Genomic DNA, 18,152 nt, shown 5'->3' on the forward strand with positions numbered 1-18,152 from the left:
CAAATCCCCCCAAAACCACCCCCCGGGCCCACAGCCGCCACTGAGCGCGGGCTATGAACAACTCTGCTGCTGTTTATTCCAGAAAAGCAAAACTGTACAAAATGGCTGTCGGCAGCAGGGCTCAATCCTCCTCCTCCTCCTCTTCCTCGTCCTGGTTGATCTGGAAGTAGCGCAGCTCATAGCTCTCCTTGCTGTTGGCCACCACACGCAGCCAGTCCCGCAGGTTGTTCTTCTTCAGGTACTTCTTGGTCAGGTACTTCAGGTACCTGCAGGAGATGCGCAGCTGACCGTGGGTCCCCTGTGCCCTCATGGCATTTTGGCAAATAAATCCCCAATCCCATGGACTGCCACCTCCAGTGGGACTAACATGTCCCACCAGGCACCTCTTGGCAAAGTTCCTGCCAGGAAACATCATAACCAGGGGAACCACATCACGATGCCACGACATGGATCCTGGGAGATCATTCCCACCCTCGCCTGCTGAGGCTGCGACCCCATCCCTGTATCCCCATGTGGCACAGGGAATCTCCATGGGATGGTGGGTACCTGCTGCCAGAACGTGCTGCGTGTGGCACCCACATGGAGCAACAGCGCTGGAAGAAGCACAGGTGCCTACAGAGCAGGGCAGCCCCAACCCACTGGGCTCTGCTCTTCCCACCCTTCTGACCCCCTTGAGCCATCCCTGCCACGGCACAGCCCCAGTCTGCCGGTGCTGGCCCAAGGATAGGCAGCCAGGAGGAGCAGGCAGAGGGCTGGAGCCCCACGGGACCAGTAGAACGATCCGAGAGTGGAAGGGCTTGGCTGTGGATGCCCCAGAACTCCACACTCAGCACCTTGTGGCTGCAAATGCCTCCCCACTGCCCAACACCAACAGCCTTCACAGCAGGAATATCAACCACATCCCCCTCTTAAAGACCATTTGCCACACAGCAAGCGCCAGGCACAACTCCTGCTCCGAGACATCCCTCCCTGCCGGCCCCTCCTGCCCCCCAGAGCACCCCCCACACTGCCCGACCGGCCCAGTGGGACCTGGGGCTGCCCCCCTTTACCTCTTGGAGAACGGCACCTCCGACGTGACCGTGATCTTGCTCTTGCTCCTCTCGATGGTCACCACGCCCCCGCCCAGGTTCCCCGCTTTGCCGTTCACCTTGATCCGCTCCTGCAGGAACTGCTCCTGTGAGAGGAACGTCACCTGAGCCGGGGCTGCAGCTCCCGACGGACACAGCCCCCTGGCTGGCCTCTGCCTGGCCCTCCCAAGCTGGGGAAGAGACAGCAGTGCCCCCATATCCCAGGGGAGCAGGGTAGAGCCCATTCCTCAGCCCGGGAGGCTCCGAGCCAGCGCCTTCTGCAGCTGATCCGGCCCCCATCAGAGCCACTCCTGAGTGAGGTGCTCAGGCCTGAACACATCAGGAGAGCAGGCGGGACTTTCCTGCTCTCCAAGGGGACAGCCAGGACACGGTATCAGCCTCCTCCGAGTACCCCCACCCCCAGCCCGCTCAGACCCACCCTGGAGATGGGTGGTTTGGATGGGCACAGGCTCCTGAGCTCCAAAATGCAGCACCCCTGGCCTGGCTGCTCTGCCAGGGGTGAGTTCCAGTGTGACAGGAACTCGCCAAGAGTGATAGACAGGGACACTGTCCATGGGCAGGGACAGCACCCCTGCTTTAATCACGAAGTGTCCCAACCTCAGCACCCCCCACCCCTCCGCCGTCGGGGCGCCCCCAGGGGCACAGGGAAGGGCCGGGCGGCTGGGAGCAGAACATCGCCCCGGGAATGCACCGCGAGGCCGTCACAGCGCCCCGGGAGACCCCGCACTCACGAAGTTAGCGGCATCCATGATGCCATCCTCAACAGGGTGCGTGCAGTCCAGCGTGAACTTCAGCACCTGCTTCTTCTTTTTGCCACCTTTCGCCACGGGCTTCTTCTGCTGCAGGGGGAAGAGAGAATGAGACAGAAGAACGGGGAGAGGGAAAGGGAGAAGGACAAGGAGAGGGAGAGCCATGGGGGATCGGCCCCAGGCGGCGGGGAGGGGCCAGGAGGAGCTCCAGGCTGAGGGAGAGGGAAAGGCCCGGGCCCGGATGGAGGCCGGAGGCGGCAGAGTGCGGATGGGGCTCGCCCGCCGCCCACTCCCCCCGATCCTCACGGACGGCGCTCGGCGTGCGGAGCCGGGGGAGGCGCCGGGCCGGGCCCGGCCCCACGCGGAGGAGAGCGGGGCCGGGGCAGGCGGCGGGGCAGGGGCGGGCGGGGGCCGAGGGGAGCGGCGGGGGCTGGGCGCGGGGCAGAGGGGTGTCCCGGCGGCGGCGGGGGCAGCGCGGGCGGTGCCGGGGGGGGCCGGGCCGGTCTCGGTTCCGCGCGGACTCACCGCGGGCGCCATGTTGGCTCCGCGCGGGGCTGAAAGGGAGAGCGCGCCCCGCGCCTGCGCACAACAGCGCTCGGACCGGCCCAGCCGAGCGCCGAGGGCGTCGATCGCTTCCGGCCCCTCCTGCGCACGGCGCCCGCGAGCGGACAGTGCTGCCTGGCGGGGAGTGCCCGCGGGAGGGGCGGGGCGGGGGCGAGGCCAAAGCGAGGGGGCGGGTACGAAGCGAGGGGCGGGGCCTGATGGCAAGCGTGGGCGGGGCCCGGGAGGGGGGAGCGGCCTGGGGGGGCTGTGCCGGACACGGGGTGACCCCCCCGCACCCGGGGGCTGTGCCGGACGCGGGGTGACCCCCCAGCACCCGGGGGCTGTGATGTCTGGGGGGTGACCCCGCGCTCCTCGGGTGCCCCCTCACCTCCTGGGGTCCATCCCCAGGCCACGCGGATGCCCATGTCCCCTGAGTGATTCCATGTCCCCACACCCCGGGGGCCGTCCCTGACACGGGGCCCCGCGCGAGGCTATTTTTGGGTCGTGGCGTGGCCGCCGCCCGGCAGTGCCAGGGGGCCCCACGTCACGGGTTCGGCCGGGCCCGACATCGCTCTCATTCCTGCCGGCACAAGGGGAGCAGCGGCACGGCTCGGCTCGGATCCCCCGGCCCACAGACGGGGACAGGTAACACCTTCACCTGGCCAGAGCGCCCCGGGGACGGGGACTCCAGCGTGTAGGGCACCTGGCTGCCCTCACTGCCATTGGAGCGGACATCCCAGGGCAGGGGACACACCGTTGCAGGGAATGCTCCCTCCGGGGAGACACTCAGTCCTGGAGGATCCCCTACCCCTGTCCTGGAGGATGCTCCGCTGCAGGGAATGCTCCAGTGCAGGGGACACCCCAACCCAGGGGATGCTTCTGCTCTGGGGACACCCACCCTGGGGGATGCCCCACTGTAGGGACCATCCCACCCAACCCTGCAGCCCCGCGGTGCGGGGGGAAGGGGCGTGTTTGGGGCAGCCTCGTGCCATGCAGCTCATAACCTAAAAATAGGCGGCAGCTCCCGGGGCAGGACTCGTCCTTTCCGTGGCAGCCACGGTGCTTGTGCAAAGCGGTGCCACGCGGGGCCCCCCGGGCGCAGGGCTCTGCTCTCTGTCCCGCAGATGGCAGGCGGCATTTTCTCCCCGCTGGGGAGCTGCTCGGAGCTGGAGAAGGCCAACTGCCACCCGCTGGTGTGCCTGCTGTGCCACGAGCCCTACCAGCACCCCTGCCTGCTCGACTGCTACCACAACTTCTGCGCCAGCTGCCTGCGGGGCCGCGCCAGCGACGGCCGCCTGCGCTGCCCGCTCTGCGGGTGAGGGACGGACCCCCTGCTCCCCAAAGCTGCCCCGCCGGCCCCGGGTGAGTGTCTCCATCCCTGTGCCCCTCCTGTCCCCACAGGCACCCCTCGGTGGTGAGGGGGGGCACGGGACTGCCCCCCGTGGACCGGCTGCTGCAGTTCCTGGTGGACAGCTCGGCCGACAGCGAGGAGGACGTGCAGTGTGCCAACTGCGACCGGCGCTGCGCCAAGGCGGTGAGGGCAGCGGGCCGGGCAGGCGGGGGGGACAGAGGACCCCCACCGGGGCCATGCCCACCAGCAGCTGTGTCCCCTCACACAGGAGCTGGACGCCATGTACTTCTGCAACACCTGCGGGCAGCCCCTGTGTACCCCGTGCCGTGAGGAGACCCACCACGCCAGGATGTTTGCCCGCCACGAGATCGTGTCCCTCTCCAAGCGCACCAAAGACATCCACAAGAAGTGCCGTGAGTGCCGTGCCAGGCTACCCCACACCACACTGTGCAGCACCATGCCCTGCCAGGCTGCACCATGCCCCTGTCCCCTGCAGCGCTGCACGAGGAGCCCTACATCATGTTCTCCACCGAGAAGAAGTCCATGCTCTGCATCAACTGCTTCAGGGACATGCAGGGGTGAGTGGCCCCGGTCCCGTGCCCGCCCTGGGCCCCGTCTCACCCCGTCCCACATGCCCTGATGCCCGCGCCTGCAGGGAGAGCCGGGCACACTGCATCGACATCGAGACGGCGTACATGCAGGGCTGCCAGCGGCTGGACCAGGCGGTGATGGTGGGCAGGACCGGGGGGCGCGGGGGGCAGTGAGGGCAGCGGTGCTGTCCCCCACGCTGCAGCCGCCCCGCCGCCCCAGGCAGGCAGTGAAGGAGCTGCAGACCTCCACACGCGAGGCCATCGTCCTGCTCAAGGCCATGATTGAGGAGGTTCGCAACAGTGCCAGCGAGGAGGAGGCGGCCATCAACTCCCTCTTCGGCCGCATGCAGGTGTGAGGCAGCACACGGTGCCCTGTGCCCACGGGTGCCCAGCCTGTGGGCACGGCAGAGCTGAGGCAGAGGGAGGAGACTGGGGTGGCTGCAGGACCCACGGTGGCTGTGCTGTTTGCAGGAGCAGCTCTCTGAGAGGAAGAAGACGCTTCTGAAAGCTGTGCAGAGGTGAGGGACCACAGGCTGAGCCCCCTCCCGGGGGTGTCTCCCCTTCCCAGGGTGTGTTGGGGTGCCTGGGGGGCCAAATGGCTCCCAGGTGCCATGGAAAGGCTGTGCTATGCCCCACTCTGCTGCAGCCAGCATGAGGAGAAGGAGAAGGCATTCAAGGAGCAGCTTGCACACCTCGCCTCCCTGCTGCCCACCCTGCAGGTAGGGCCCTGCGTCGGGCAGGGATGTCCTGACCCCCAGAGCTGGACAGTGACAGACCCGCTCACATACACAGGTCCACCTGGTGACCTGCTCAGCCTTCCTGAGCTCTGCCAACAAAGCCGAGTTCCTGGACCTGGGTTATGTGAGTGTTGCCAGTACTTTGGGGTGGCCAGAGCACCCTGTGGCAGTGCTGAGCTCATGGGCAGGGTGCTTGGCACCCCTCACCATGCCAGGCACCCCTCACTGTGCCTCACCACTGCCTTTCAGCAACTGATGGAGAGGCTGCAGAGGATTGTCAAGCTGCCGCACCGCCTGCGGCCAGCCCAGACCAGCAAGGTAGAGGACCCCTGCCACCCACCCCAGGGTGGGTCCCTGCCTGCAGCACCCTGCAGGCAGTACCAGCCGCAGGCTCTGCCCTGGCCCTGGCCCTGCTCACCCCACCTTGCCCCCCAGATCAACAGCGAGTACCGGGCAGAGTTTGCCCGCTGCCTGGAGCCCCTCCTGATGCTCAGCCCCCGCCGCTCCGTGGTGGGCAGTGCCGGCGGCATCGGTCCTGGCATCACTGGCACGAACATGTGAGGTGCTAGGATCACAACCAGGGCACACGTGCCACTGTGTCCCCTGCCACGCGCCATGCTGCTCAATGCCCTTGGCATCCCATGCCAAGCTTGCCCCTGCTGCTGCCCTTGAGCCTGTCACCTCAGCGGTGGCACGGGGACAGCGCGGACACAGCTGCACTGATGAACAACAGGCAACAGGGCTTCAAGTGACGCTTCTGGGAAATGGGATGGGCATCAGCAGAGCTGGCAGCTGGGGAGTCTCACCCTGCTCCCCAGCCCGGCCCCTGCCACGGTCCCTGGAGGGCTGTGCCCCTGCTCCACGGGTGCTGCAGTGGGGCCAGCTCCTGCTCGCCGGCCCACCCGCTGCGCCACAGCCTCTTTGCCCATCACTATTTTTATCAGAATTTCAGGGAAGTGCCCGGCCGTTCCTCACCCGGGATATATTTAGGCCTGTTGATGTCACAGCAGCACTGGCCCTGCCAGGCCCTCCCGGCCAGAGAGGACAAACGGGCACTGCCACCCCATGGGGACCACTCCTCGGCCCCGGCTGGGCTCGGCGCCGCAGGGCGGCTGAGCTCCTGGGGGCTGCTGGCCCCGGTACGGGCGGGGGGAGCACGGCGCTGCACGGTAGGACCGATGGTGGTGGGCAGCACGGGGAGGCCACGGGATGGAGGGGACACAGGGGCAGTGATGCCTGCCAAGGGGCCAGGAGATACTGGTGGTGAGGGAGCGAGCTGCATCCTGCCCTTCAGAAACCGGAGCATGCTGACCTCAGCTCCTGCCTTCTCCCTGCTGCAGCTGGTCCCAAAGCCACAGGGATAGGGAGAGCAGCCCACAGAAACCTGATTTTTGGGGCAGCATAGGGCACCTCTGACTAAGCCCCTGCATTCGGGCTAGGGAAGGGACATGGGGGGGAGGGAAGGGACATAGGGCATTGGCACATCCCCAGGCTTAGCAGGGCTGAGGGGGCAGTGGGGCTGAGCTGGAACTGAGCTGACAGCGTGGCCCCTGGCACCTCTCTGCTGCCACTGCTCACCTGCAGCGTGTCACTGTCACTTCTCCATGCAGGCTCCCTGGTGGCCAATGCTCCAAGACCCTCATGGTGCCCAGCTGTCCCCCCTCAAGTGACAAAATGTCCACCAGCCCCATAGTGAGGAAGCCGACGATGCACCGGTACATCAGCACCAAGGTGCTCCTGGCCGAGGGGCGTGAGACCCCCTTCGCCGAGCACTGCCGCAACTACGAGAACACCTACCGGGTAAGGAGTGCAGGTTGGAGTGGGCTGAGGGGGGGCAGGAGGGGCCGGGTCAGTGCTGCTCACGTGGCCCTGCCCCCCGGCACCACAGATGCTGCAGATGGAGATCCAGGGCCTGAAGGACCAGGTCCAGGAGCTGCATCGCGACCTCACCAAGCACCACTCACTCATCAAGTCAGAGATCATGAGTGAGATCCTGCAGAAGTCCCTGCAGATGGACGTGCAGATCGCAGCTCACTACTCTGCCGTGGAGATGATGCGCAGCGTCTTCGAGGAGGTACAGCTGGCACGTCCCAGTGGAGCAGGGCCCCTCCATGCCACACTGCTGCACACTGCCCAGCTCCCTCTCCTCCTTCCAGGTCTGGGAGGAAACTTACCAGCGGGTGGCAAACGAGCAGGAGATCTATGAAGGTACCGGCGACCCCACTCCCCCTCCCTGAGCCCCCTGTGCCAGTGCTGGGGAGCCGCTGTCCCCCAGCCCACCTCTCTCACCCCCAGCCCAGCTCCATGACCTGCTGCAGCTGAGGCAGGAGAACAGCTGCCTGAGCACCATCACCAAGCAGATCGTGCCCTACGTCCGCTCCATCGCCAAGGTGAAGGAGCGGCTGGAGCCCAGGTGAGGAGCGCGGGGGCTTTCAGGGCTAGCGGGGGATGCAGCCATGGCTCATACCCATCCTGCTGCAGGCTGCAGGAGCCCCGGGAGCCCAAGGAGGAACAGGCCCAGATGTTGCTCAAGATCTGTGACAACAGTGAAGCAGTGCCAAGGTAGGTGACAGCAAGTGCCAAATTCCCCCTGTGCCCTTTCCCAGACACTGACACTGCCAAGGTGCCTTCCCTTCCCCAGGGATGCCTCGCCGAGCAGCAAGGAGGGGGCTCCGGCCAGCCCTGGGGAGGGCTGCACGCCTGATGGCACCCCCAGAGACCCCTTCCCGAAAAGCAAAGATTGCTGCAGGGGCCAGCAGAAGAGCGGGGCTGAGAGCACTGCCCAGAAAGAGCCGGCACCATAGAGCCCAGCACTGGGCACGCGGCAGAGCCACTGGGCAGAGCCGTGCCCGGGCTGCTGACCAGCTCCTCTCGCCCTCTGCCATGAGCCAGGGCAGGAAACAGGCCAGGCACCCATGTCTGTGGTGCATCCAAAAGCCTCAGGGGAACCTGGTTCTGAAAAACTAATTGTCTTTGTGCTCTCCCTCATGTGTGTTGGAGTGAAATAAAAGGGCACAAGCGTTTGTGTCCGCGTGGTTCTGCGGCACTGACAGAAGGGATCTGCTGGCTTGGGGTGTCCAGCTGCTCCTAAAACCACAACATTTGCAAATTATGGGGGGGGGAGTGGGTAAATACCAACCCCTGGTGCAGGGCAGAGGCAGGAACACACCAAGTCGTGCCTCAGTGCTACAATGGAGTGTTCTGAAAACCTACCAGGAATTATAAAGTAAGGATTCCAGCTTCCATGCCACCAGCACTTCGAGAGACCTTCAAATAATCATCAGACAGAAGTTGACAATGTTTTCTCTTGTTTTTTTTTTATAAAAAAAGAAAACCCAAGCCCAAACCCAAGCCATTCCCACCAGTGCCCCTTCCTGAGCCATACCGCAGCGCCTTCCCCACGGAACACCACAAGCCCCAGGCGTGAACTGACAAGCAACTCATTTCCATTCCAGCGAGGAAGAATAATGCAGAACTCAAGGAAACAGTGAACCTCTTTGGTATATAACGACAGAATAAGTTATGCCACACAGCTCAGTGGGAACCATTTCAAAATGGTCACATATAAAAGAGTGTTAGCTAGCCCAACTCTTCTCCTGGTTGGAGATTTCCCTAGGAGCATCTCCTACTTGCCCCGACATCCTGGCTTTTGCCCAAAAGAGCAGGTGAGGATCTCGGGTGCTAAAGCCCTTAGCAAGCCTGGCAGCTGTGGTTCTTTCCCAACCCAAAATCCTGGGATCTCTGCAGGACAGAGGTGGCCTGGCAGGATAGGAAGCAGCGTGATTTGGAAGCGGGAGGAGGGAACAGAAGTGGCAGCAGGAGGCAGCGGCTGCAGCGATGACTCTGCATCCACAGCAGCAGCTGAGGGAGAAGGAGCAGGCTCAGAGGTGCTTGGATCTCTCCCTGCGGACGCCAAGGCCTGGAGAGAGCCGAGTGGTGCCACACTGCCAGCGCTCTGAGGGTGGGCAGAGCCGGAGGCTGCTCCCATGGCCACCCCAGTGCCAGCTCAAGGAGTCAGGCCCGAGGAGATTAAAGCTGCAGCACTGGGCTCACGAGGTCAGAAAGCTTTAAAATTGAATTATGCAACAGGAACAATCTGCTGCCCAGCTCCTCCTCTGCCCGGGGCCCAGAGGGCAGTGCTGCTCTCCAGCAGAATTGGTCCAGAGGCATTCCAGGAAAATTCAGTTGCTGCAGGCAGGACAATTCATTCTCTTTAGGGTCGCTACAGGCTAAGTTATCTGGAAAATCCCTGAATGTGCAATGAAGGGCTGATCTCGAGGAGGAGGAACGAGCTTCTGATCTGCAAGAATCCCGGCAGGCTGCCCAGTGCCACAGCCCTCCACCAGCTCCTTCTGGGTGGCTGGGAAATACCAACAGGCACATCCCAACACCGATGCCACGCAGGCACCTGGCACGGCAGGAGCCGGGCGGTTGCTCAGCCAGTCTGGTTTTCACCTGCATTACAGTTCCAATTTGACTCCTTTAATAAAAGGGAGACCCGATGGCACCTTCCTTTTGTACTCCAGGTACTCTTCTCCAAAGAAGTGAATGAGTGTGATCTCCTCCTCCTCGATCCGCTCCCTGAAGAAGCGCCAGGACGCCAGTGCATAGCCAACCACACAGATGGGATTGCAGAGCAACACCTGGAACAGAGGCCACTAATGAGTGTCCCCTTGAGAGCCTGAGGCTGCCCCGTCCCCACAGCTCATCCCACTACGGTAACATCGCCATGGGCTCTAAAATGCTCTCCAAAAAAAAGCTCCCAACAACCCTCGTGAAACTTCATAAATACTAATTTCTCCCCAGAAAGAAGGCAGCGGTGTGCAGGCAGCAGGCAGCTCCTGCTGCCCTGGCTCTCGAGAGCTCTGTGTGCCACCCTTACATCCCCCTCCAGAGAAACAACCCAATGCCAGCTCCCAGCCAGCCACGAGAACACGTGGCTACGGCAGCACTGAGCTACAGCTCAACCACAGCTGGCCAGAGCTGACCCTCTAGCTGGGGCCCTGGGCACTCTCAGAGGGAGTTTCCTTGCCCTTCGGCACAAGACTGGTGTTTGGCAGAAGCCAGGTTGAGTTTGACTGCTCACAGAAGGCATTTTGGCCACAGGGATACAGGAAACTCTGGACACTAGCTTTAGACCAGCAGCAGATCATGTCCCAGGCCTCCAAGGGGGTTCTGGCTCAAACCTCAGCCCCACCACCCCTGCTTATTGCACTGAGAAAATTAAGACGATGGGATCTTCTAAAAGACTGCATGAGGCAGGTCACTCAGGGATTCCTGGTTCCCTGTGTGCCCGTGGGAGGCAGCAGAATCAGTGCCCAGGGCACCCATTCTGCAGAACACTGTCTGCACCCATCACTGCGTGGGCAGCATTGAGAGCAAAGAGCTGGGTCACGACGTGAAGGTATGTGTACCATGTTAGATATGGTACCTGTGTTCCAATGCTCCAGTAAAACCATCCCACGTAGGACGGTGCCGAACCACCCGTACCCCACTGGTCACCAGGGTGTTGGTGTCAGATTTCTCGTTCTGCACGATGTGATTGAAGTTGGAGCCGGCTGTGAGCATGGCTGCCTTCCTCAGGCAGTCCCGAAGATCACCATCAGCCAGCCCCACGGTGCTCAGCCAGGTGATCTGCTTCAGCTCTGTGTGGACAGGGAAGGGCACAGAGGGTTTGCACAGCTCTTGTGGGGAGGGCGCGGGGGCTGCTCGGGGGGGTGGGTTTTGCCCCCTACTCAAGCACAACATGTGGCAGCAGCGGCCACCAGCAAAGAGATAAAACCAGCACCCCCTGCCCGGCGTCAGCACAGCGTCAGCACGGATTAACCCGCAGGGCCTGGATTTAGGGGCTGAGCAAAGCCAGCACAAAGCACAGTCAAGGGCATGCTGGGGCTGTTATGAAACAAGAAAGGGCAACAGCTTCCCTCTCGCAAAAACAAGCAGAAGAACACAACTAATTTGCCCCAGATTGGGCAAACAGCAACAGTTTTCGCCAGTTTGATTTTATACCTGGTCAAAAGACAACACCCAGGTGTACTCAAAGTGTTATTCTTGTACCAGTAGGCAGGAAAGGGGCTGAAGACCCCTTAGCCTAGCATCTCAAGGCAAAGGGTAGATCTCCAGTGCCCCCCAAGACCCAACTCGAGAGGCTTTGAGCAAAGAGGGATTAAGGTCATGGTAAAGCTGCTCCAGGACTGGCACGGGACAGTGAGCCAGGGGTCACCTACACTTTGCTAAGGGACAGGTGGGACACAAGCAAGACACGTGCAGCCAGGCAGAGCCAGGGAAGGACAGGGTGGCTGACCTGGGAAGAGGAGCTTCTCTAGCGTGAACTCCACCCAGGAGGACAGGGCAGCCAGATTGTACTCGAAGCTGTGGTTGAGCAGGAAGGAGTCCAGTGAGAGGCTGCGTGGGTTGTTGATGGCTGTCACCAGGTACTCCGAGTAGTGGAAGAGGGAGAGGGAGCACATGTACCTGCGGCGGGAGGGAGGGAGGACAGGTTTGGCAGGGCCAGGCAGCGCGGTTGCCCGGCCCGGCCCGGCCCTTACCATCCGAAGTGGCGCCAGGCGGAGCGGCCGGCGCTCAGCAGCACCCCGCAGCCGAAGGCAAAGCCCAGGAAACAGGCCCGGATGGCGATCTGCAAGCACAGGAAGGGGAGAACGCGCTGCCGCCGCCGCTCCCCGGGCCCGGTGGCTCCCGATCGCCGCCCCCCGGCACCGGGACCAGCACCGGCCCCTCCGCGGCCGCCCCCCGCCCCGCTCCCCCGGGCCGTCCCCGCACCTTGTAGAGCGGCCGCGGGTAGAGCAGCAGCAGCGCCGCGTTCACGCCGGCCACGTGCAAAGCGAGTGCCAGGCGGCCGCGGAGGCCAGGGGCAGCCAGTAGGGCGGGGGACGAGCCGAGCAGCAGCGGCAGCGCCGCCACCGAGGCGCCGAGCAGGAAGGAGCCGAGGCTGGCGCGGCCCTCCCGGCCCAGCCGGCCCCGCCGCGCCGCCGCCGCCGCCATCATGGCGGCCCCGCCCCGCCCGCGTCGCCCGGGAAACCACCGCGCCGCTCTCGCGAGAGCTCCACCCCAGTCCTGCCGCGGCCCTGCAGCGACGCCGTTCTCGCGAGAGTTGCGCGGCGGGCGTGGGCGGGGACAGCGGTGGGAGCGTCCGGTCTCGCCGCCCCCGGCACCGGCACCACGGCCCCACAGCGGGGAACGGCCCTGCGCGGGGACACTGGGACACTGCCGGGGATGGTGACCACCACCGCCCTGGGCTGCCCCTTCCAGTGTCCGAACAGGGAGAACATTGTCTGATATCTGATCTACACCTCCTCCAGGCCGCTCACTGCAGGCACGGCAGAACAGATCGGCCCTCACCTCACTGTAACCTCCTTTCTGATAGTTTGTTGTTTAATAGCCCAAACCGGGACACCCATCCCGGCAGGAACTGCGCAGTCCCGTTAAAAGAGCCACACTTCCTTAAAACCCAGGGCGGGAGCACACGGCACCACTTGGGGACGTGGGTGGATCCTGGGGAGGTGGGAGTGGGGAAAAGCATAATTGTTTGAAATAAAAGTGTCAGCCTTTTATTCCAGTCAATGAAACAGACTTTATTAATGCCACAGGGTTCCTTAAATAACTTAGATGTGCACAGAGAACTACTTAGAGATGTCACAGACATTCTGTGCGGTCCCAGCGCCGCACTTGCAAAAGCTTTGGTGTGCATGGTAGGACAAACCAGCGAGTTGAACATGGCAGCACAAGGACTCACAGCCCCACACGCCCCCTGAGCCACCACACGCCTCCATCCCACTCTGGCATGGGGAGTCAAACAGTGACAACAGCTCCGGAGTCAGATGGCAAGTGCCTGGGAAGGCTCCCAGGGGCTCTCAGTGCCACCTGAAGCACGAGGTGTGCGGTGCTGAGCCCACCAGCAGCGAAGCAGCGGTGCCAGCGGCGGCAGGGGCGAGTGGAGGCATGGACCAGACACAACACAAACGGGAACAACCTGGAGTTTGGCGGGCGCTGGCAGCAAGAGTGGAGGGCAGGTCACTGCTGGGCAGCCTGCTGCATCTGCGCCTGCCGCTTGGCTTTGGTCTGCAGGTACCTGCCCTTCCCTTCCTCAAAGCGCCGCTTCTCATCCTCCGCCTCTGTCTGCAGCCACAGAGAGAAAGCGAAGCCCCGCTGTCAGCGCTGCAAGTGCTCACAGGAGGGAAATGTGCCCTCCCCCACGGAAATGAGGGGAAAGCTGCCCTCCCCGAAACACGTGCCACGACAGCCAGTATGAGACCTGCGCCACATCAAATATTAACCAAAAAACACCCCCAGACGGCAGCAACGCATCAAAGCCCTGCCAGGATCAGGGGAGCTAAAAATAGGCAGGAGGGCGGGAGTGGGGACATCATGGGGAGCAGGGACAGGGAACATGGGGGCCTCCATCGCTGCTTACAGTCCCCTGCTCCAGGGCCTGCACGCAGCCTGTCCTCAACCATGACAAAGGAGAAAACCCCCAACCTCCACATCGACAACGTTCAAAAGAAATAAAAAAACAAACAAACAAAAAGAAACCCTGCAGCCTGCTCTGGAAAGTCTCCTTTGTACTCATATTTTTCTGCTGAATAATTCAAGGGAAGAGGATTTGTTGGAAAAAAAGCCTGTTGGGCTCTGCCCTGAGAGAAGCAGAAGAGGCACTGGCCCCATTGGCTCCAGCCTGGGGGCAGAGCTCTTACCAGCAGCTGTGGGACAGGCAGGGGCTTCCCCTCCTTGCTCAGGGACACATAGGTGAAGAAGGCGCTGACGGCACGGTACCGCTCCCGAGGCTCATCCACAAACGGGTCGGCATCCACAAAGACTTCAATTTCCATGGATTTATTGCTTGTGAAGGTCATGCGCCCCGAGATGGTGATGACACAGCCTGCAAAGCAGAGAGGGGCCAGTGAGGGGAGCAAGAGGTCCTGCATGTTTTATGCTTAAGCTGCATCTTAAGCAGAGCTTCTTGTCTCAGGACAAATCCAACAGGGACTAAATTTCTCTGCCAGTGTATCCCAAGCACACACACAAGGGAGCCAGGACATGGCACCATGGGTGTCTGCCACCACCCTCGGTACCTTTTTTGATCTTCTCATGGAAGTTGATGGCATCCACCGAGGCAGTGACGATGTTGGTCTTGCAGTGACGGGCGGCCACAATCCCAGCAACCTCATCCATGAGCTTCATGGTGACACCTGGGAGAGGAAGCAGAGGGTCCTGTCTCAGGGAAGCTGGTGGGATTTGGGAAAAACCACACATAGGTCAGAAAGGCCTTTGCACGGCCAAAGCTATGCTGAGGAGTCAGACCAGAGACTGAGTCCCAGCTTCAGGAAAACCCAGTACCAGCACAAGGACTCCAGTCAACACCAGGGCAACATCCTCACAGACCTGGCCTGAAGACTGGAAGCAGCTCTGAGCCACGCTGGTTTTGTTTTTATGGACATGGTTAGACGTGTGTTGTCCCAGCCCTTGGCAAACTCGCCCCTCCCCTGGCTCACACCGCACATGCCAGCCCGGCAGCAACAGACACTGCCAGCCAAGAGGAAATGACTCCAGCTAATTGCACTCATTGTATGCTGGGTGTTTGTACTCTGGGATTTGCGATCTCAGAGACTATGACAGAACTGTAGGATTTACAGTTTGAGCGTGTCAGTTTTGGGGGCACAGAAACAAAGCTTTTGTCTCAGCTGAAGCAACTCTGTTCTGGGGAAAGGCCACCCAGAGCTGCTGCCGAGTGCTGCACAGGGCAGTGCTCACTCACCTCCGTGCACGAAGCCCAGCAGCGTGCAGTCTGACGGGCCCACCAGGTGGATCAGGCTGGACTGGCTGTAGCCGACGGTGTGTGGCTCTGGTTAGAGAGCAAAGCGGGGTCAGAGCTGCTCGGCTGGCACCCGTACACCACTGTACACCCCTGCCTTAAGTTGTCCAAAGGAAGAAAACGTGGGGCTGGCTTGTGCAAAGCTGAACTGTGTTCAAACTAGAGGCTGTCCCTGACTGCTGCCTCCCTCTAATCCCCACCCATCCATTTTATTCTAGCTCAGCTCATTTGTTTCTTTTCAAGAGCATGAAAGCAAATGGGATTGGATCCGGGCACATGGCTGTACTCCTCCCTCCTCAGCTGAACCTCCCCGACCCTGCTGCACAGAGCCTCTGCTTTCCCTTTGGTGGGAAGACCTCGACCCCCACACTCCCAGCCCTGGCACATGCTGCTAACCCCTGTCCCACCACCACCTCAAGGCACCAGAAGTCACACCCTCTGACTGCCAGCAGAGGAAATCCTCTGCATTTTCCATCTAATGGGAGATGCTGAAGGAGCTCAAAGCAGGGAAAACCAGCCAAGCCCCCGACCGCTTAGGGCGGGCACCCACACAGCAGGACCCACCAAGCCTTACCTTTTGTCTGCCTGTCTGTGAGCAGGGAGGATAGAGGGGAAAAAAGCATTTGAGCAACTTTCATCCCCCATCATCCCCCCAACATTCCCTGTGTGCCACCTCTCTGCCTCTGCCCAAGGACCATGGCCGGGCCTAGAGGCCACCCTTGCCCAAGGGGCATTTACCCCCTGCTGAGCAAAACCAGCTCCAGCTGCCCGGGAGTGCACAAGGGATATAAGGAGTGGTGCAGAAACAGGGTTTTTGAAGAGAGCATCCCACCCACCAGCCCCCATGTGGCATCACAGCTGTCCACCCGGCTCTCCTTCTCCTCACACACTGTGGGCTCCAAAATCCCATCCCCATCCCTGACATGGTGTTTCAGGACACACACACAGAGCTACGGGGCCCTGGGGATGGCTGGAGTCGCCTCGGGTATCAGTTTGGCCTCCCAGTACTGCTGGGCCATTTGCACTGACCACACACGGCCCGAGTTACCTGGGTTGATGATGGGGAAGATCACGTCGCCGTTTCTCTGCTTAGTTTCCAGCCGATCCAGCTTTTGCTCTTCATAACGCTTCTTCCCCTCGTCCTCCTGCTCCTTTCTTGTGTACTGGAAGGGAAGGCTGGTAAGAACAGGGCAGCAAAGCCACCAGCACAGCCAAGGGTGCCGACAGGGCTGGGTTAGCGCCATTCCCCAGAGAGGCCAAGTTCCAGTTTTGGGGGACCAAAGTGAGCTGTCCTACCTGGATGGGGGGAACCTCAAGGACCTTATTCACGTTCTTCAGGGACAGAGGCACATACCACAACGTCGCCTTGTTTGTCAATTTCTTTGCCCCTGGAGGAGAAGGGGGCAGAAGGTGACAGTGCCAAGGCCAGCAGTGCTGTGTCTGCCGCTGATCTCGGGCTGGCCACACACCAGCGATGCCACCAGCACCAGTGGCCCCTCGCCCTGCTGGCTTCTGGCGGGCTTTGGCTCACAGCAGATGTGACAATGCACTTTTGGAAAGGCATCCTGGCAAGTGGAGCTAGTTGCCACAGCAACAGCAGTAAAAGGGCCCTTTTCAGGCCAAACGGGCAGCGAATCAGGGAGGAGGAGCTACGAGCAGATATTGCCATTCTTCACTAAAAAAGATCAATGGAGCCGTAATCCCCAGGGAGACTGCTTGGCTTCCCTTCCCAGTGCCAGCTCTCCCCACACCCCCAGCACTCTCAATAAACAGGTAAGACCTCTCCTCTGCCCAATGCTGCCAGTGATGGAGTGAAGGACGGGATCATCACTGTGAGCTCTTGACTTATCACCATTATTCCTGGAGTTTTGGGACACAGCCACAGGCAGCCACCCACCTGTTAAAATGTTTTCAGACATGACGTTGACCTGGACCTCCACGGAGTGCCGGGAGGTGTAGGTGATCTCGGCACTGACATTGGCCACCTCGCCGATGCACATTGGCGAGAGAAAGTCTGTCCGCTCCACCCGTGCCAGTGCAGCCACGCAGGGCTCCTGGGGACAGTGAGACAGCTGGGGTAGTGACCACGGCCACGCCATGTGGGACCGCAGCCAGCGGCTCCCCGGGGCCAGCTGTGCTGGAAGTAGCTCCAGCACTTTAACCTCCACTTTATCAGCCACTGGCTGCACTTCCTTCCCCATCTGTAACCAATGACCCGACCCGCCCTTCGAGGGAGTTAAAACATTAATAGCAGGGCAAAAGTTTCTGCTCATAAACCACAATTTCAGTGGGATGCTTCCAGCTACTGGAGGAGGCGGGGGCTGGCAGCAGCGACCCACCAGCGGTGTGCACGCAGGAGCAAGCACTCCCAGGGACCCCTGCTGCCAGGATGAATCCTGATATGCAGCAGGATGTCGAGAGTCACTGCCTGAGCCCGGCGGACACTCTGGCTCCTACTTACTCCGGCCTGGGAGTTGCAGTGACGGGTGCTGATGATGGCTCCCGCCTCTTCAATCATCTTCAGGATGGTTCCCCCATGGACATTCCCAGCGATGTTGGCATCGTCCGGGCGCATAATCCTGCCGGGGGAAGGACATGGGAGCTTGAACCCCCAGCCCGGTCCCGGTGCGGCTGCCCGGAGGGATCCCATGGCCCACTGGCTGAGCTGCCGGGCCATGGCTGCCCGCACGCGGCTCCCTGTGAGCGGCGGTGAAAACCGCTCCGAATTACCGGGGGGAGCGGGAGGAGACAGCGCTCCTCTGCCGGGGTAGCCGGCAGCCCTCGGGGCCGCGCCCCGCCGGGCCCCGCTGCGGCACAGGCCGGGCCGGGCAGGTGCCACCGCTCCCGGCGGCCTCCCGGCAGCGGCGGCGGCTTCTGCCAACGCCGAGTAACGGCCCGGCGAGGGGAGCGCGGGATGCCGGGGCAGCTGCCCTCAGGGCGGCCGTGCCCGGGAGCCGCGGGGGCACGGGCGGGAGAAGCGCGGCTGCCCTGCCCGCTCACACCCCCTGCAGCACGGAGCGCGTCCGCCCGCGGCCGGTGTCGCTCGTAGCGTGACCAGCGCGGGCATCACCACAGGCTGCATCCCAGCTGCAGGCCGGCGCCGGCGCCCGCCCCCTTGCCCAGCCCTCCCCGGGTTCCCGGCCGCGGAGGGGCCCTACCTGGAGACCTGGATGGCGGCCGGGCCCGGGCCCGCGGCCCCCGGCTCCGACATGGCGGCACCGGCGCCCCGCCCGCAGCGGCGCTGCGGCACCGCCGCGCCCGGCAC

The 18,152-nt window shown here is 62.3% G+C and overlaps 4 protein-coding genes across 9 annotated transcripts; 1 reads left to right on the top strand and 3 right to left on the bottom strand.

The window, feature by feature from the left end:
- Positions 1-52: 52 nt before the first annotated feature.
- On the bottom strand, positions 53-2,511 carry RPL22 (ribosomal protein L22). Of its 2 annotated transcripts, none has more exons than XM_032708734.1 (4): positions 2,363-2,511; positions 1,820-1,927; positions 1,050-1,174; positions 53-266 (listed from the first exon to the last, which is right to left on the bottom strand). In XM_032708734.1, exons 1-4 carry the CDS (start codon positions 2,372-2,374, stop codon positions 122-124), a joined length of 390 nt encoding a protein of 129 aa, XP_032564625.1. In that variant the 5' UTR covers positions 2,375-2,511; the 3' UTR covers positions 53-121. The 2 variants fall into 2 exon arrangements, with proteins under 2 accessions (XP_032564625.1, XP_032564626.1); XM_032708735.1 differs by having other exon boundaries at positions 1,820-1,924; positions 2,363-2,399.
- Positions 2,512-2,886: 375 nt separating this feature from the next.
- On the top strand, positions 2,887-8,717 carry RNF207 (ring finger protein 207). 2 transcript variants are annotated; one of them, XM_032708726.1, is made up of 18 exons: positions 2,887-3,025; positions 3,505-3,695; positions 3,782-3,914; positions 4,000-4,144; positions 4,228-4,309; positions 4,387-4,462; positions 4,546-4,671; positions 4,793-4,839; positions 4,968-5,040; positions 5,114-5,182; positions 5,308-5,376; positions 5,494-5,615; positions 6,669-6,858; positions 6,947-7,132; positions 7,215-7,266; positions 7,354-7,471; positions 7,540-7,620; positions 7,700-8,077. In XM_032708726.1, exons 2-18 carry the CDS (start codon positions 3,505-3,507, stop codon positions 7,860-7,862), a joined length of 1,923 nt encoding a protein of 640 aa, XP_032564617.1. In that variant the 5' UTR covers positions 2,887-3,025; the 3' UTR covers positions 7,863-8,077. The 2 variants fall into 2 exon arrangements, with proteins under 2 accessions (XP_032564617.1, XP_032564618.1); XM_032708727.1 differs by lacking the exons at positions 2,887-3,025; positions 7,700-8,077 and adding an exon at positions 8,514-8,717 and having other exon boundaries at positions 3,050-3,695.
- Positions 8,357-12,063, bottom strand: ICMT (isoprenylcysteine carboxyl methyltransferase). The gene is given in 7 exon segments (XM_032708733.1): positions 8,357-9,701; positions 10,490-10,535; positions 10,537-10,548; positions 10,550-10,703; positions 11,363-11,532; positions 11,607-11,695; positions 11,839-12,063. Coding segments are annotated over 7 exon segments (879 nt in total). The 3' UTR covers positions 8,357-9,518.
- A 566-nt stretch (positions 12,064-12,629) lies between these two features.
- On the bottom strand, positions 12,630-18,134 carry ACOT7 (acyl-CoA thioesterase 7). Of its 4 annotated transcripts, none has more exons than XM_032708730.1 (10): positions 18,046-18,134; positions 17,349-17,466; positions 16,785-16,941; positions 16,184-16,275; positions 15,936-16,050; positions 15,462-15,476; positions 14,831-14,917; positions 14,148-14,264; positions 13,770-13,954; positions 12,630-13,194 (listed from the first exon to the last, which is right to left on the bottom strand). In XM_032708730.1, the coding sequence occupies exons 1-10, from the start codon at positions 18,096-18,098 to the stop codon at positions 13,090-13,092; spliced, it is 1,044 nt and encodes a 347-aa protein (XP_032564621.1). In that variant the 5' UTR covers positions 18,099-18,134; the 3' UTR covers positions 12,630-13,089. The 4 variants fall into 4 exon arrangements, with proteins under 4 accessions (XP_032564621.1, XP_032564623.1, XP_032564622.1 ...); XM_032708732.1 differs by lacking the exon at positions 18,046-18,134 and adding an exon at positions 17,618-17,732; XM_032708731.1 differs by lacking the exon at positions 15,462-15,476 and having other exon boundaries at positions 18,046-18,133.
- Between the last annotated feature and the right edge of the window lie 18 nt (positions 18,135-18,152).

This window comes from Chiroxiphia lanceolata, chromosome 22 (genome assembly GCF_009829145.1).
Source record: "Chiroxiphia lanceolata isolate bChiLan1 chromosome 22, bChiLan1.pri, whole genome shotgun sequence".
Taxonomy (NCBI): Eukaryota; Metazoa; Chordata; class Aves; order Passeriformes; family Pipridae; genus Chiroxiphia; species Chiroxiphia lanceolata.